Source organism: Pelophylax lessonae (genome assembly GCF_965119305.1).
Source record: "Pelophylax lessonae genome assembly, chromosome: 2".
NCBI classification, from domain to species: domain Eukaryota; kingdom Metazoa; phylum Chordata; class Amphibia; order Anura; family Ranidae; genus Pelophylax; species Pelophylax lessonae.
In genome coordinates, this window is record NC_138769.1 from 362,939,458 (window position 1) to 362,955,266 (window position 15,809).

Below are 15,809 nucleotides of genomic sequence, written 5' to 3' on the forward strand. Positions count from 1 at the left end.
CGTGGCCATGCAAGTACATACGCATGCACTCCTGTCATAACCTGGTAGAGTGAATCCTGTATAATATAGTTAAAAAAAAAAAACATATTTGATAGTGATTATGCTACTGTTCCAGTAAATGAGACTTTATCTGCAAAAGAAAATAGCAGCAGTATTTCAGTCATGTGGATCAAACATAATAGAAAGCTACCAGCCATTATTCCAGCAAAAGGGCAGATATTTTTTAAAACAATAATAATTCCACATCACAAACATATCTCCACCAGTGAATACCGGGGCTCCGGCTGGCTGATATACATTTGCGCGGTGGGTTTCGCATCGCACTGTCATAGATCCGGACCGGCGTTCGCTCCAGCGGTAGCCGCTCAGAATGCCCACCGTTCGGGAGATCAGGCGAGTGGTATACAGTCTCCATTTAATAAAATGTTTCCACAACTACAGGTCTTCCTCAATGCCAGTTAAAGCCATATTTGTTGTGCATAGTGATTACCGGTAAACTGACACTGGGAGACATACTGGCAATTTAAATAAAACACTGCCCAATAAATGTCCACACAAATATTAATTTAAATTCATATTCATCCATAACACTGCATTAGTTCTCATTTTTTAGGCTTTTTGCTTTCACTTTCAGTATCAAAGTTTCTGTCCTTCGGAAACAACACTAAAGCCCCGTACACACGATAAGATTATCGAACGATCTGTCATCCGTTTTTTGTGGCATGCTAGTCTGATGTGGAAAGTGAAGAGGTTATTTTCATACGAATTTTCCCGTACGACAGAATTCTACTTCAGAAGTGATGTCATGTGTTGGATTGCTTTCTATGTGTTCTTTCATCTCTGAGCATGCCTAGTCTTGCTCATAAGATTTTTCCCCGTTGAAATCTTTACTAATGAGACAAAAATCGGACGTTTGACGGAGGACAAAAATTTTAAAACCTGCACATCAGTTTCTTGTCAGACAAAAGTCAGAGTCGGCTGTCGAAAGCACCATACTAACAATCCGAAAATCGGTAGATCGGTCGTCGGACGAAATTTCCCTTCCGAATTTCTTATCGTGTGTACGGGGCTTTACTCACTGCGTTGCTATCTGTGGATGAACAGTTTTTCCCTTTAGCCTACTGCTCTCCTCAACTACTCCTCTTCTCATCTCCATAACATATGGAATGAAGGGGGGGGGGGCATTACTCTGTAATATACAGAGGGAACTGAGATAGCTGATAATGTTGTCTGAGATTTCAGTTGAGTGCACAGTAAGTTACAAGGATGCAAGCTTTTTGGCAGGATCAACTCGTATTTTTCTGTGCTTGCAGAAAATGTCATTTGAAAAAAGAAAACAAATGTAGCATATATGGATTGGTAGGCTGCAATATACTAAATTTTGTTTTTGAACTTAGATATACGTTAAAAAAAGTTCATGATTTCCAGTTCTTTTCAGAGATTCTTAGGTGAAATAATGTGTGTTCTTTATTTGAAGTGTTACTAATTACCACAACTCTGCACCTATAGTTTATTGGACAATCAGACAACAGAGAAGAGTTGGGACTTGCATCTCTTTCCAGAGACAGCCTGATTGGAGTAAATAGAAATATACTCCTTACAGATAAAACAATGAAATGACCATAAGAAATGTACACAGTTGGGGTTATATACCAAAAGTGGAGGGTATAAAATCTGATGCAGTTCTGCATAGAAACCAATCAGCTTCCAGGATTTATTGCAAACACCAAAATGAACAAGCTGACGTTAGAAGATGATTGGTTTCTAGACAGAACTGCACCAGATTTGTCACCCTCCAGGTTTAGTAAATCTCCCTCTGTGTGTAAAATAGCATCAAATACTGGGTGTCTGCAGCCATACCTAAATTAGTGTCTAGCACAGGTATTTGTGTAATAAATAATATCTTAATTTTATTGCTGTTGTAGAATATGATTTGGAGCCCTGTGATGAACCTGAGGTCCCAGCTTACAGCATCAGAAAGGGTCTTCAGTTTGGCGTTGGTGACTCGCTGACATTTTCCTGTTTTCCTGGATACCGTTTGGAAGGAGCATCTCGCATCACCTGTCTGGGAGGTAGACGGCGTGTGTGGAGTTCGCCTCTCCCAAGGTGTGTTGGTAGGTGGTCCTGTGCTTTAATTTTTGTTTGTTTCCCTTATACATTAGTTTCATTAATATGTAGTAGACAGTTAAATATTATTGCTTATAATACAGCTGTTGATTTTTAGGCATATAGAAGTGTTTTTTTTTTTTGGTTTCAATATTATGTAGTTTTGTAGGAAAATAGAATGCAGGGAAGTAGAGGGTGGAAGTAAAGAATATGAAGCTAATAATCTTTTGGGAAATGTATGTACAGTAAATATTAGATGTGCAGGACCAGAAGGGGACTGTTATATACTGTAGCTCAGATCAATGGACACATACATCAATAGAATACTGGTATATCTAGATGGTACTAGTATATCTTAGCTAAAAAGAAAATGTGGTCATGGTTCCTATGATTGCAGGAAGTTTTTCAATGTGATTGTCAAATCAGATAACAAGCAAAATGATCTAACACATTCCCATTGCTATCTATTGCAATTGTTTAATGTCATAAGGTTGTTTAATTAGTTTCCCTTAGAAGCCCAGTGCTTCTGTGATTTAAGGACTACATAAAGATATTATAGACTGATATAAGCCACCTGGCCTTCTGAAGGCCATTGAGCTGGGGCAGGTACAAAGAGGAAGGGGAGGGGGGTTTAGAAGGTTTGGAGACAGTGTTTTGGAAGGCCGTAGGACAGCAGATGAAATTCTATAGCAACTAGAAGCATAAATGTATGCACAAGTGAAATGGAGCCAAGAGTAAAGATAGAGAGCCAATATAGAGCTTGGTGGTAAAGGGGAAGATGTGATTCAATCTTTCAAGCACACAAAATAGAGAGAATTATAAGAGATAAAAAAATACCTAGTACAGAATAAGCTGCAAATCACCTTGATAAGAGACATAAGCATTTTGAAAGTGGGCCATGTTCACTGTAGCCACTTTAAGGCTTAATGTTCACACTTGATTTAAGTATACATTCGAAAAATTAATCTTAGCATTAAAAAAAAGAGATAATAAAGCACTGGTAAAGTCATTCTGTGAGTTAAATGCAGGAAAAGTAAGAGTGATGCTTTAAACATATAGTCGTATAGTGCTCATGCCTACCTTTTTCATAGCTACTTGCCTCCCCAATCCACCGTGTGCAATGTCATACCCTAAATATTTTCTGTAATAAAGGAGTTTCTGAAAGTCAGGCCTTTGGGCTTTTCCAGTCTAGTCATGTCCCTCCCACTCCCAAATGAAAGCCCAAAGACATAGCATTTGGTTGCTCATGCACTAAGCAGTGCACTACGAGAGTCAGAGGTATACTTGTACCTCATACATGGAAGCCTTGGGCTTTTGTACAGTGCTCAAAAAGGTATGAGCAGGCATCTTTAAGTTTTTCTTACATTGCCTATTGTCACATACTTTGTCACAATAAGCCGTTTTACAGCCGAGAATATATGTGTTCTTCTTTTTAAGCTTAAAGGAAACCTACAGGTTTTTTTTATATACTTTCATATTTATACTATCAAGTTCAGCACGATTTCTTTTGGGTGGGGGGAAATTTAACAGCTGCCAGAAGCATGATGGCAGCAGTGGGCCCTCTTATTGTAAAGTTCCACCTCTGGCTTTAATACTCGCCTTCTTTCTGAAACAGTAACGGCAGACACAGAGACAAAGAAAAGGTAAGGCTGGGTTCACACTTATGCAAATTGGATGGGGGGTTTCTCCACATCCAATTCGCATGACAGGAGATTGTGACCGGCTCTAAATGGAGTTGGTTTATACATCTCCCAGGCGACCACGGAGCGCATTGCACAGGAGTCCTGTGCATCTTTGGCTCTGTTTCAAGTATGAATTCAGGCAAAAATTCGGGCCCAATTTCTCCCTTAACCACTTTTGGACCGGAAGATTTTCCCCCTGAATGACCAGGCCATATTTTGCTATTCGGCACTGCATTACGCGGTCATGCGACACTGTACCCAAAAAAAATGTCCTTTTTTTCCCACAAATAGAACTTTCTTTTGGTGGTATTTGATCACCTGTGCGATTTTTATTTTTTGCCCTATAAAGAAAAAAATAGCGACAATTCTCAAAAAAAAAAATAATAATAATTTTCACTTTCTGTAATGTAACATTCCCCCAAAAAAATGTAAAAATCTAATTTTTTTAACATTTTAGGCCAATTTATTTTCTGCTACATATTTTTTGTAAAAAAAAATTGCAATAGTGGTATTTTGATTGTTTTGCGCAAAAGTTATCGCGTCTACTAACTACGGGAAAGATTTATGTCATTTTTATTGCTTTTTTTTTTACAAGTAATGGCGGCGATCTGCGATTTTTAGCTGGACTGTGACATTGTGGCAGGCAAATCGGACCCCTAACTGACATTTTTGACACTTTTGGGGGGACCAGTGACATTTCTACACTAATCAGTGCTAAAAATATGCACTGTTACTGTAATGATGACACTGGCAGGGAAGGGCTTAACACTGTGGGTGATCAAGGGTTTAAATATGTACCTAGGGGCGTGTTTCTAACTGTATGGGGGTTGGGCTGGTGAAATGATCACAGAGACCTGTGATCTTATATAAAAGGATCACAGGAGCTCTATGATCATTCCAGAGAGAAGAATGGTCTGCTGTGTTTACAACAGCTGACCGTTCTTCTCTCTCAGCAGGGAGCGATCACGGGTGCCAGGCGGCAATTGGAGCCACCTGCCCCATGCATCGGAGTCCCCACTGCAGAATGGGGGCGGGAGTGCGCTCGCCCCCTAGCTGCAGGCACTTGACCGACGTAGACCTACGTCGTTTTGTGCAGGAGGGCCAGCCTGCTGCAGTAAATCTGCAGTGGGCGGTCCGGAACCGGTTAAACGGTGAACATCGACACACCGGACCACTGCTGCGAGCCGTGGCCGATTTAGGTGTGAACTCAGCCTGACAGATCTTGTATTTCAAAAGGGGTAGGGCATACGAGTTACAAGAGTATTTGCAGCAACACAGTTGGTATTAGCACTAATGGTAACAGGTGCAGTAGTACTTGCAGTAACAGATGCAGTAACACGTGCAGTAACAGATTCAAAAACAATTGTAGTAACAGAAGACATCTGCAGGCGGGGCTGCTGATTGACATGGAAGCAGACTCAGCTGGAGTTTTAGGAAGGCTTTATTGAAAGTGGTGGCAGCAGCTCAGATGCTTGAGGGGTGTACAGCAGTATCCCTATACTTGCCCTCCTCATACTGGAACCTTTCCTTGACGCTAAATCTCTGTCCCTAATAAGCAGGATTTTGTCCCTACTCTATCTCCTCACATAATGCGTACCAAATCCTGGCTGGGTTCATTATTTCTAAAGGCTGCCCTATCCAAGATGGCCATAGAAGGTCACTGAGAATTGCACTCGGACAGCTGCTCCCCCATATGACACCTATAACGTCTGCAGCGCAGCATAATTCCTCTGATACATAGAGCAGCAGAATCAGCATTATATACTACAGAAGATCAGTATGCTTCAAGCCACAGACATGACTACAGTGCTCTAATAGCATACATACTGGAATGAGCAGCAAAACCAGAGGCAACTCTACATCAGAATGAGCAATAGAGCTGTCCATCTACCTCCAACCAGAATGAAATTTGGAGCTACAGTGATTCAACCACAGATAGCTGAATAGTCTTCCAAGCCACACGCAAATCGACCACCCTGTCACAACAGAAACAAGCCTCCTCTTCAAGCTTGCCAGTGCTAATTTTGCAACATCTGAGTTTGATTAGCACCGCTCATATTTGGATCCTGGATCTTGTGGCAGTCATCAACATTTGATGGTGATTTGTTTATGCCCAATGTTCAAAGTGAAAATAATGTCTATGCAAAAAAAAAAAAACAAGCAAGCAGTGAAACACTGTAAGAAAATATATCGGCAAAAAACAAGAAGAGTGTAAAAAAATTGCTGGCAAAGATAAAGTAGTACAGGTGAGTTTCCAATATTCTCTTTCTATATGTTTGTGTTTCCCTATTTCTTTTTTTTTTTTTCAGCTTGAATTTGAGGTTTGTTTGTTTGTTTTTTTTCAACCTTTTTAAAAAATTTTCAACAATATTGCCAGGAAATACCAAACCTTTAGTGCCGGTTCACACTAGTGCGACGCCAGACATTGCATGTGATTCGCACTGCATTGCTGTGCAGATCACATGCAATGTCTGTGCGATGCAATTTCAGCCATACAAAATGTATGGCTGAAATTGCATCACATTCGCACCAAAATGATGCATGACCCTTTTTTTGGTTTGCACTGGAATTGGATAGCATGGGTGTTCACACCTATGTGATCCAATTCCTGCACCATTTCACAGTTCGCACTGCGATCTGCAAAACCAATCTGGGGTGTCATTAACTTTATATGGACACCCCCAGTGATTTGCAGATCTCAGTGTGAACCACTGTGCGATTCTGACGCAATGTGGGAACCGGCACTCATTCGCAGGGTTTCCCGCATCGCACCAGTGTGAACCGGGACTAAATGAGGATAGTATTTAAGAAGCTTCTGGAACTACTAATTTGTGTTGAAAACAAATGTATGTTTGGCTAATGTATCCGACTTTAAGCTTCCACTTTTCAGATAGAGGTTTTTTTTTATTTATTTTTTTATTTATATTTTTTTAAAAGAATAAATGACTGCCTCAACATCTTGTTATTTCTTTTTCTCTGCCATAGTGTTGTTAACTGCAGGATTTAGTATGGTTTAAGTTTGGATAGACTGGGGGGAGAAGAGGGGGGGTTATATACCCTGTCAAGTTTTTGTTGTTTCCAATGAAAAATGAGTGACCACACTTCCAAATGCTAGGAGATCTTTATTATTGTAAAAACATCCAACAAAGAAAATCAAAGAGACTTCATGACATACATCGGAAGAGCGTGGTTAACATGTTTCATGAAATTAATTGCTTAATCATAACTTACTAGTACTAATGATGTGGATTCTTAAATAGCCCAAAGCCAGCTGTAAATAATCCAGTGCTAGATGAACTCGCTCTTACACAAATACATTCACTGAATGTTCAAAACACCATAAAAACGAATGTATAAAAAACATATTAGTTTAGAAAGTGTAATACATACATGAAAAACAAAAAAAGGGAAATACATAAAAATATAAACATTACAAAAAGTACTTATAGAACACCCTATTGTGTAACAGGTGATACATAAATATACCCAATAAAGTCATTCAATAAAAGTGGTCCTTACCTGAACACTGTGGATGAAAAAAGAAAAAGCACACAGTAGGAAACAAAAAGCTGTGCTATATACACTAGTGTAGAAAATATGTATATACCAAGTATGAAAAAATAAAAATAAATAAACAAGGTTTCATGAAAAACATGTAATACAAGAGGTGATCAAAGTAAGTGCCCTTTCACACTCGCGGACCGTTCAGATCAGTCTGTCAGTTTTTCAGGCGGATCTGAAAGGACGCCCCATGCATCTCTATGGGGCAGCCGATGTCACCGGAAACATGGAAAACCCTATTTTCCATCTGTCTGGAAGATTGGATGAGAACGGACAGGCGGTCCGTTCTCATCCGATTCCCCCATAGAGAAGAGCGGGGACCTGACAGCTCTGTCTCCGCACACAGCGTGGAGACAGAGCTGCCATCCCCCTGCTCAGCGGGGGATCTGCGGATCGATCCCCCGCTAAGAAAAACAGAGTCTGCCGACGGAGCGGCAAGTGTGAAAGGGGCCCAAGAGAAAAAAACCTACATGAAAATATATAAAGGAAGTCTAACCCTTGCATGCAGCACACACATCAAAATAACATGGACATGCATCCTCATTTAGATAAATGATTAAAGATAGAAACATGAGTGTGTCTCCTCCTTACAGTGTACAAAGGCAAAAGAAGTAAGGCATAGCTGATAAAGTATATATGGGATACGTAACATACAATAAATATACATGTATTAAATCTAAAAGCAAGAAAACCCCACTTCCATGTATCACAGACCCTATATATTATAGCCATAAAATATGGATATAATAAGGAACCAAAAAAAGAGGAAGAAAAAGAAATTGCAAAATGCAAATGATGGTTCAGACAAAAAATAAACAAAAAATTATTTTCTTAAAAAGACAAACCTTTTCAGAACATTATAAAATATGTTCTATGTACGGATGGCTGAAAAAAAGCTAGGTGCTAAATAGTTACCCAACGTTTTGGCGCTCTTAGCCACGACATTGATACCTTTGTCGAAAACATGTGTACATACCGCATCATTAGACAACAGAGGTAAATATTTGAGAACAATGTGTTGATTCTGTTAAAGTTCAAGACGGGGTGTGAGAACGAATGAGGGATTTCTGTTTCTAGTTGAAACAGTGTTGCGTGTCATTCTGTTATATAAAAGATCATGTCGATTTTTGTTAAGAGCTATACTATAAGCTCTGTCCAAAGACCATTTGGGATAACCCCTTGCTAAAAATCTATTGTGCATCACAGAGGCCTCCTGAACAAAGTCAAACTGTGAACTACAAATTCTCCTTAATCTGACAAACTGCCCAACGGGAATACCCTTTATGGTGTGATGTGGATTACTAGATTTAGCAGACAAAAGACTGTTTCCCACAAAAGGGTTTTCTATACAGTTGAGTGGAAACCCTGTCTGATTTATGACCAAGTGGGACATCCAAGAAACATATCTCCTCAGGATCACTAAGTCCCGTAAAACGTAGATTACATTCATTGCTATTAAGATATGATCAAAATGATGGAAAATCGATCTCCTTGTGACCAACAAAAAGCAAATTGTCAATGTACCTAAAGTACAAACTAATATGTTCTCTGAAGGGGTTTCTATCTCCAAAGATGTGGAACCACTCCTACCAACCCATAAACAGGTTGGCGAGTGAGGGCGAAAATTTGGCTCCCATCACGGCCCCACATCTCTGGACTTAGTAAAATAATTGTGAGTCAACAGGAAATCCAGAACCTCAAGAGTGTACTCACATAAAGGAGGATGCATGTCCATGCTATTTTGATGTGTGCGCTGTATGCAAGGGTTAGGCTTCCTTTATATATTTTCATGTCGTTTTTTTCTCTCTTTCTTTGATCACCTCATGTATTTCATGTTTTTTATATAACTTTGTTAATTTATTTTTATTTTTTCCTACTTGATATATACATATTTTCTACACTAGTGTATATAGTATGGATTTTTGTTTCCTACTATGTTTTTTCTTTTTTTTTTTCTCTTTTTTTCATCCACAGTGTTCAGGTGTGGACCCCTTTTATTTAATGACTTTATTGGGTATATTTATGTATCACCTGTTACACAATAGGATGCTCTATATACAAGTACGTTTTGCAATGTTTACATGTTTAAAGTGAGCATTGTCACCAAGACAGAAAATAATGGGAAACACAAATTTTCAGATTTGTCACCAGAACAAGAGGTGTATGTAAATCTTCAATTGGGAACACCTGTTCTGGTAATAACTGTCTAAAAGGCAGATTTCATCTTACTTACTGTGGTAGCCCAGGCACTAGAAGTGAAGAAAAGACAAGAACTCACTGCTCTAGGTGGTGTAATTGCCTGATGACACACCGGTGCATGCCCCGGCTCGCCTCCCTGAAAACTTGATAAAGGAAAAGGAATTGGCAGCACTCCAGGTTGAGTCAAAATCCAGATTTATTGACTGGACATTCAAATATGACAATCGTGACAAGGTAGACGCATTTCACACACTGACTGTGTGCTTAATCATTGCGGTTAATGATTAATGATTAAGCACACAGTCATTGTGTGAAACGCGTCTACCTTGTCACGATTGTCATATTTGGATGTCCAGTCAATAAATCTGGATTTTGACTCAACCTGGAGTGCTGCCAATTCCTTTTCCTTTAGCTAGAAGTGAAGAGAACTCCCTTCAACTAACACAGACAGCAACAAAAAGCCAATTTTATCCCAAAACCCCAAAAAGTTTTGGCTGTTCATAAAACTTAACACTCCAGCAAGCTAATGGGGAGTTATTCTAACAGTAACATATGTAGCTCTAATGATTAAGTTTATCTGTATGTAAAATTTAGCACTTATAATGTCTTCTCTTTTCTTCCAGAAACAACGTTTTAGGAATCTATGTGTGAGCCTATAAAGCCAGCTTCTGAAAGATACAGTTGCTCAGCTCAAAACAGAAATTCTTAAGGAGGACATTTAACACATAAAATTTTGGAATCAACCAAACCAGGGTGATGTTACTATTGCCAGCCAGATTCACTGCAAAGCCCTTTGTACCACACACTTGTAGAAGTCAAACCAGTGTACAAAACCAGCCTGGTCAAGGATTTCTACCTGCCACAAGATACCACCTCTCATGATTTAATTATGTTCGGGTCCATCAAACACAGAATGCTGAGGCAGCCAATAAAACACTGTGTGATGGTATAGCTATGCTATCATACGTTTGGTAAAAAGAAAAATTATAGTTTTGCAGCTATCATAAGTTTGGTAAAAAGGAAAATGATAGTTTTGAAGCTTGTTTGAATACATTACAGTTGCTTTTGAAATCCCTATCAGTTAGAGAATTTACCCAGTCCATAGATTGTGTGCAGGTATGATTTTTTTTTTTTTTTTTTTAATGCCAATGTCTTTGTACTTTTTGAAGTACACAGTATATTATTTGTTTTGTAGAAGAAAAATATAATTTATTTATTTGGAAACTATCCATTTTTTGTGTTAAAAAAAAATCAAAACTTTGGAAATAAACTCTTCTCATTGATGCAAAATATGTTAATGTTTCAGCACTGGAAACAGTGTCAGCAGTAGAAAATAATTAATTAATTTAGTATACATCCAATTGGTCGTATTTATTAACATTATTGCTACTTACATCTTTACATTTTATTACCCATCCAAATAGGTGTACATATCAAAGCATTACACTTACCAAAACAAAATTGCATTCACTTGCTTATGTGATGACTCCAAACTCTTTAAATGCCTGCATTTCTAAGGCACAGGGTCATCCTCTTCAGATCCTATTTACAATTCTGTAGTGTGCAGTATTAGCATATGTTAAGCTCATGCCACTACCATGTTCATGATTTTGGAGAACTTGTGCCTCCTGGCTTGTCATTTATCACAAGTATCACAAGCCATGGTGGACAGTATAACAAGACTTTCCTGACTAGATATATTAGTGTTAAGAAATACTATTATTGAACTAATGCATATTAATTAGGGTTTTGGCAATAGTCTAGGTATGGTGTTTGTGTTGTTTTGGGGGTGAACGCTCCATGCTTTTGAAGTTGGCATTGCTACCACTAATTTGGAATTGGCATGTCACAAAGACATAGCTAGAACCTTCAGGGCCCTGGTGCAAAAAACGCCGCAGGGCCCACCTGACCCCTGGCTGGTACCCTTCCCTCTGAGACTGGGGCCCTTCTCTGCGAGCCCATTGGCAGAACGGATGGACATGCACACAAGTACGGCCTTTGCAATGCTGGTAATTCTGCCACTGGTGATAATAGTTTTTTAATTTTTGTTTAATTTTTAATTATTTTTTACCTTTTTACTTTTTTTCTTTTTTTACAGTTTAATTTTTTTATAATTTTTTACATTTTTTTGAAGAGCCTCTTTGGTGAATTATCAAGGGTCCAAACAGATCTCTAATATTCCAGAGCCCTCAATCTCCATCTTTGTAGGTTCAGATGCACATAATGAATGGACAGGAATAGCTCTGTACAGAGCTTCCCATTCATTCACAAACGGTAGCATAGTAAACACAGTTTACTATGCTTAATTTAAGAATGAAAAAAGTCAGTGATTGGTAGCAATCACTGACTCCGTCCATTCACAAAAGAAAGGGGCCAGAAAGGGAGGGGGAAGCAAAAGCAGTGCTGTGGGGGGGGGGTGTCAGGAGGACATGCAGGGAGGCTGGGGGGCAGCAGAATGAAGCTGTATAGAAGGGGTGACAGGGGCAGCCGCATATAGAGGACCCGGTTTCCTCCATTTTCCTCCTGCAGCCACTGAATGCCTGTGGGTGGAAGGGGAGGAGAGGCTGGCTTTTGGCAGCTGCAGGAAGAGGCTGGAGGGTAAGGGTTTCTTTTATATGCTGCTATCGCCCCCCACGCCACCCTTCCTATCCAGATGTATGGGGGGCCTCATGGACCCTCTTAAGCATGGGGCCGGGTTGCAATTGCAACCCCTGCGACCCTTGTAGATACGCTCCTGGCATGTCATATATAGGTTCTTTTTAATATGACTGTCAACACATGAGCACTTAACATAAGGAAACAATAATCTGCTCAGGCAGTAGACCAGTTTTGAGGTAATGTAATAGCACCATAGTTACACAAAGCTATAGTCTGCATAGAATAAGGAATATCCTGTTTACTCTATTCTAGGAAGTAAAGGCAAAAATGCTTCAGTGGTGGTCAAATGTGTAGTTTTACAATGTGGTATGGTCCAAAACAGTCTGCCACCAAGTGGTCCTTAATTACTTATAGTTTGGAGATATAAAATAGGTAAACAAATGAGGAACAAAATCAGGTTTGAGGAAGTGGGAGATTATTAAAGTGTATCTAAATCCAGGAACAAAAATGTAATCAGTCCTTAGATGAGTTGGCTGCATACTGTTTCTAGTATTGTCAGCTTAGGTGAGGCAGTGTGTCAGGACTAGAAAACAACTCTCACTACCCCCCCCCCCCCATAACAGAGGGGTAGATGTTCTGTAGTCTACAGAATTGAACTAGGAACGGCTAATTTTTGCACTTATAGAACAGATATACTGTAACTGACTCTACTGGTTGTATATTTAAAAGACCAAAAGGGAGAAAATTTAAAAAAAAGTTTGATATTGGGGTTTACATACACTTAAAGACAAATATGCAAGAAAAGAAGAAATGCAGCTCTTGAATAGAGATGGATTGGAAATTACTAATGACATTTATGTTTTAGAATACAGTTTTTCATATTTGAAAATATTAGTTCAACAGAAATTTTCTAACTTAGCCTTGAACGCTTTTGTATATAGTGGGAGCTTACTGCATCTACATTGTTTTACTGCCTCTTGAACATTCAGAGCTAATGTTAACCTATTTTTATTTCCTTTGTCAGTCTTAGCTAATTATCTTCCTACAAAAGATAATTAAATGCAATTTTATTGTGCAGCTAAACTGCTAGTTTTTGTTGAAATAATATTTTCTCAGCACCCTGCTCCATAATGTTTTACAATCGCGCACAATTTTTCTTACATCAGAAGACATAGAGCTGAATGTTTCATAGAGGATAATAGGAAATTCACACTTTCTAAAATGTGCAAAGGCTCTCACAGTACAGCTTAACATTTTCAGTTCACGTAGAAAGACTCAAGTCAATCTAGTGCGGCAAAGTAGAGAAAGGTGTTAGATTGTATCAAGTTCACAGTGCAGTGTCATTGATTTTTACACCCCCTGCTTTTTTTAGAACAATGTGAAGTATATTTAAAGTCTCATTCATCTTGGTTTGAATCCTTCCGTGTTGGGTTGTATAACATTGCTAAAGAAAGTGTTAAGGAAATATGACATTCTATTGGCCAGGACATAAATAAGTGGTGGTTATAACAACAGGGATTTAGTGTAGGACAGTGGAACTAATAGTAGCAGTGTGAACTAATGGACAGGGAATAAAAAAAAAGTTTATAGTTTTTACCAGGGCTTTTTTTTCTCAAAGAGAATAGGTGTAGATACTACCTTTTTTGGGTCAACACTGTAGTAAATTGTCCCCACCCCCACCCCCATCCGAGCATCGTCTTTGATTTGACCCCTAACAGCCAACCAGTATTTCCACTTTTAGAGAATAAAGATCCAAGTATAATTTTGATGTGGTAAGTAATTTGTATGGAATGTGTTAATGATAACAGGAAAAGAAGGAAAATATATCCCCTGCAGCCAGCAACAACAGCCCCCCCAGCAAAAATAGATCTCCCAAGAACAGATGATCCCTCCAGAAACAATAGACTCTTCCCTCAACAGTAGATCCATCACAGCAACATAACCCCCCTAGCAACATAAGACCCACTAGCAACAATAGGCACCCCATTAGCAACAATAGACCCCTTATAAACAATAGAGCCCAAGTAAAAAAAGATCCCATCAGCAACAATAGATCCCCAGCAGCCAGCAACAATAGACCCTTCAGCACACCCACCACCCCTTGTCATTACATACATTAAGTGCTGAAGGTTCCAGAACTGCATTCTTCCTACAAAAAAAAAAGCCCTGGTTTTAACTATTGTACTACTCCTGTATAATTTGGATAGGTGACATCTATAGATCAGGGTTCCCCTCCCTTTATTAACAGAGTCATGAGTCTTTTTGTAGATCTTAACTTCTTTCCCGCTTCTTCTCTTTCAGCTGAGTGTGGAGCATCTGTCACAGGGACACAGGGTGTTTTGTTGTCTCCAAATTACCCAGCTAACTACAGCAACCACCATGAATGCATTTACTCCATCCAAAGCCAGCCTGGCAAAGGTGTTCAACTGAGAGCCCGGACATTTGACCTTGCACCTGGAGACCAGCTAAAGGTAATTTTTATTTAATTGATTCAAGACACAGTTTATTGCATAACGTGCATAATTCTAGTTATCATTATCATTTAATATATATGTATATATTATTATTTATCATTAGAAGAATCTCAAAATTCACTTTTAGCTGTTGTTTTTAACCTCACATAGGTTGCAAGGGGGCTGTAAAAACGGGTGTTGACCCGTTTTCACTGTGCTCCTACCACCTACCTATGAAAAAAACATGGGGCCACTGTGGTCTGCACACATTGTTGCTGCTATGATTCTTTGCTTCACTGTGCAGCAAATGTAACTAGTCATGTCATGTTTGGCAGGCAGTGGCACTTACCGAATATACTCATTGAAATCAATGGCACAGTGTTGTACCCTGCTGCTTGGCAGGCAGTTGTAGCACAGTATTGCAGTGCAGAATTCAACTTTACATCGAAAAAAAAAAAAAAAACAGGCTTTCAAGAAGTATGTTTAGAACCACCATTAATTATATAGATATATATATTTTATATCTTTTTTTTAGAAAACTTTGAATCTTTCACTTTATTCCATAACCTCAAATACATTTATAGTCCAATGTAAATGGGAATTACATTGTACAACATTGGTTTCAGGATAAAAGGAAAATCAAAATAGTCCTTCCCCAAACCTTTCATCTTTCTTGGTTGGGTTGTGTATTGATTTATGCTTTTTTGTCCTTTTCAGTCAGTTTGTAATGCTTCTGTTATTTTCTTATTTATGTAGTACACTGTGATACACATATATATATATATATATATATATATATATATATATATACATATATACATACAGATATCACACATATCTGCAATATGCATACATACAAGTATAACATATTGTAAATTGCATAAAATGTAACTGAATTATATTTTGCACATGTAAAGCCTTCATATAAGTGGGATTAAGTGATATATATTAATCTGTAAAGCAAGAAGGTCATGTGGAATTCAAGACCATACTACCCATCCGACAGTAGATGGCTAGATTTCACAGTGTAACCTTGAGATTTACTGTTTAGTCTCTGTCCTTAGAGGCTCCTTTGTCATTATATTTTGGGTAATCAACAAAAGTGCAAAGTTATGAGTGCAGATGAAAAAGTAGTTATTCTCTATGGCAGCAAATCTTGAGGAAAAGGACTGCTCCTTTAATCTACTGGCAATATGTCTAATGTCTGTCC

At 38.7% G+C, this 15,809-nt stretch overlaps 1 protein-coding gene across 2 annotated transcripts in view; it reads left to right on the top strand.

Moving 5' to 3' along the window:
• CSMD2 (CUB and Sushi multiple domains 2) overlaps positions 1 to 15,809 on the top strand; it is a 1,446,274-nt gene that overhangs the window by 1,115,807 nt on the left and 314,658 nt on the right. For both annotated transcript variants that reach the window (XM_082247591.1, XM_082247592.1), the window contains 2 exons: positions 1,926 to 2,114; positions 14,448 to 14,617. In XM_082247591.1, coding sequence (XP_082103717.1) covers positions 1,926 to 2,114; positions 14,448 to 14,617 — 359 coding nt within the window. The remainder of the gene's footprint in view (positions 1 to 1,925; positions 2,115 to 14,447; positions 14,618 to 15,809) is intronic.